The sequence below is a fragment of the Gymnodraco acuticeps genome, unplaced genomic scaffold, assembly GCF_902827175.1.
Source record: "Gymnodraco acuticeps unplaced genomic scaffold, fGymAcu1.1, whole genome shotgun sequence".
Lineage (NCBI taxonomy): Eukaryota > Metazoa > Chordata > Actinopteri > Perciformes > Bathydraconidae > Gymnodraco > Gymnodraco acuticeps.
In genome coordinates this window covers 66,520-69,573 of record NW_022990073.1, presented here as the reverse complement: position 1 = coordinate 69,573, position 3,054 = coordinate 66,520, and the positions used below count along the sequence as shown (strand labels likewise).

Sequence of the window (3,054 nt, the reverse complement as noted above, 5' to 3'; positions counted from 1 at the left end):
AATCTTTTGAGTCTTCTTACGACAGCATCAGAATACAGTCATTCAAAGTAGCTCCACCTTTACCAGCTGTGACGAACACATTCATAATAAATAAAATAATCCAGAGATCAAATATCTGATGGGCCATTACACACAATGTTGTACTTTTACTTAATACGATTTGAAATGCAGGACTTTTACTTGTCACAGAGTATTTCTACACTGTTGTATTTCTACTTTTACTTGAGTCAAATACTAGAGTACTTCTTACACCACTGCTTATTAGTAAACGTTAGCATGCTAACACGCTGAACTAAATGGAAGAACATTGTAAACGTCATATCTGCTGAATGGCAGCATGTTAGTTTTGGGACATTGGGTGTTTCTAGTTTAGGTTTCAACAAACCACAGCACGGAGACTCACAGTCTTCATCTGATGAGATATCAGTGCTAGAACAACTCGGGAGGACTTTCTGAAACAGCTCTAAACCCGGTTTGAATCCTGTCCACAGAACAAGGATTATCTTGTCCATCTGCAATCTGTTCTACGTCTACATGCTTATGCTAAGGTTCTGGAAAACACAACTAAACGTAACAAGTATTTTGCAGATGACAGAGATGTAACAATAAGGTGATCAATAATGATCCCATGCAGGAATTGAAGAGTGAATTATTGAACACATGTTGCCTTTTATTCAATTCAATTTGAAACTACTCATGATTATAATGTAACTGCACCAAGTTATGTTGTGAGTTGTGTTGGTTTACATATTTCAGTGTTGGCTCATACATCTCCAAAACCAAGGTAAGCACGCCGTGCCTTCAGACTTCACTTGAGTTGTTGTGTGTTGCTTTTTTAACGATGACTTCTGGACTTGTACCGTATCCTCTTGATACGTCCTGCGGTTGCTCTTAGTCTCTATGAAGCTAAACATGACACTTTAGGTCAATTCTTTAACATCAGCCTGATTTGTTGGAATGATAACATTGATGGGAATAAGATTAAGAAAACAAACACATTTCACAAGCAAAGGTTTCTTTATTGAGAGCAGACATGTGCAGAATAAGTGACACATTTAGTCATTCCTTCAGATTATATTTGAAAAACAGACATTCGGAATAGTTTGATTTCATTGACCGGGAGATTAACATAAGAACGCATTAACTATTAATACTTTCTGTTATTACTACTAGCACTGATTTAAAAAGGGAGAAAGTGGCCATCACCGAATGATTTAACAAAACGGTAAGATGCGTTCCACTTCAGTGAGTGTTGAGAACTCTCTGACTTTACTGATAGACACACAGGTACTCAACCCATCCATTGGTGCCCTCGTTGAGATTGCGCTTGACAAGTTTGAAACCAGCTTTCGGATATTCTTCAAACGCATCTTTGTTGAGAAGCAGGACGATGGCCTTCATTGGGCTGGATCCTTCTTTCTTGTACCACAGGAACACTTGGTTGCCTCCGGTCCCTTTTTTCAGGTCAACAACCACTGGGTCGTAATCTTGATGCTGATATTCCAGATACTGATCAGCCTTGACGGAGACTTGTATTTCTTTGACTGCCTTCTCTGGGTCGGTGGTCTGACGGTACCAGATGAAGACATAGGCTCCTCTTGCACCTCTGTTAGTATCTTCATCCAAACGGATGTAGCCATTCTTAAAGAGGTCGATGTCTGACCCAAAGGAATCAGTGGCAGTGACGTCACAGATGTAGGTTTCTTTCTCTCTCTTCAGCCACAAGTGGATCCAGTTCCCACAAACACCGCGGTTCAGATCACAGGTCACTCTCTCCCAACCAAAACCAAACTTTTTAGCTTCATCGGCTGAATCTGTAGTGACATTAATGTCCACTATGGGAGTATCAAACTCTCCGGACCCTTGGGAGTACCAAAGGTAGAGTTGATTACCTCCTACTCCAGCATTGAGATCTTTGTTGATCTTTTTGTACCCTGCTTTGATCAAACCATGAGCCATCTCTTCGTTGAAGGAAACTTGAACCTTGGTGATCGCCAATGGTCCACGTTTGGACCAAAGATGGCTGGCACATCTTCCTGCTCCTTCGTTCAGATTGCCATCGATTACATCGAAGCCTCGCATTTTAAGGTTTTTCTCCTCATTTTTATCCAGGGACACATCAAGCTCTGAGATGTAGCTCATTGTGGGTTCCTGCATTACAGAAAGACACGTCATGAGTAATCACAATTGTAGTTAACTGAATACATCTGACTTTTCAGCTGAGCTAGAATATCATCCTTCAACCATCAGGAGTTACATTTTGAAAACAACAATGACATCTAAACCAAGTTCAAATCAAATGTATACTGCACAGAGTTCTGCAAAGTATTGATTACAATGTTTGTGAAATACAAAAAAGGTATTCCAGCAAGAAAGCAAGACCTTGTTGAACACTTACGTGTGTGCTGACAGCGAGTGATAGGCAGTAAGAAGTCAACTGGTGTGCTGAAGTCTGTTGTACTGACCACAGGTCAGCTGCATATATATAGAGCACAGAGATGCTGTGGGGCATTGTGCAATCGTTATCTGGGAGGAGTCATATTCTAAGGAAAATGATGCTGAATTCATGCCAACACGATGACTGAAGCCAAATGAGACCCCGTATCAAGTGTGTTTATGGGCGTGAGTGTTTTCATCAGTTCTGTGGAAGTCACCCACCCACCCACACATTTTTTATTTAACAGGTTAAATATCGAGTATTTAGTTTGACTTATAAGTTTAAAATCAAACGAATGCAAAACGTATATTTCATATTTAGGATATTTAATAAACACTTTTTTGTGTCTTTTATATTTTAAGTACATCCTGTCTTTCACCATCGATTAACATTTTCACTTTTCAGACGAGGATGATCTTTGAGCAGAAACGTCTGACAGAGATTTCAAAACTGTGCAAATTCAGATTAGAATGTGGCCTTGAGGGTGTGTGTTTAAATGTCATCCGTTTATCAGTGAATGACCTGAAGGCTGAACACACACACACACACACACACACACACACACACACACACACACACACACACACGTACACACACACACACACACACACACACAC

The 3,054-nt window shown here is 40.2% G+C and overlaps 1 protein-coding gene across 1 annotated transcript; it reads right to left on the bottom strand.

Annotated features, from left to right (window-relative positions):
- Positions 1 to 998: 998 nt before the first annotated feature.
- Positions 999 to 2,629, bottom strand: LOC117546047. Its single transcript, XM_034216129.1, has 2 exons — positions 2,399 to 2,629; positions 999 to 2,151 (listed from the first exon to the last, which is right to left on the bottom strand). The coding sequence occupies exons 1-2, from the start codon at positions 2,510 to 2,512 to the stop codon at positions 1,270 to 1,272; spliced, it is 996 nt and encodes a 331-aa protein (XP_034072020.1). The 5' UTR covers positions 2,513 to 2,629; the 3' UTR covers positions 999 to 1,269.
- Between the last annotated feature and the right edge of the window lie 425 nt (positions 2,630 to 3,054).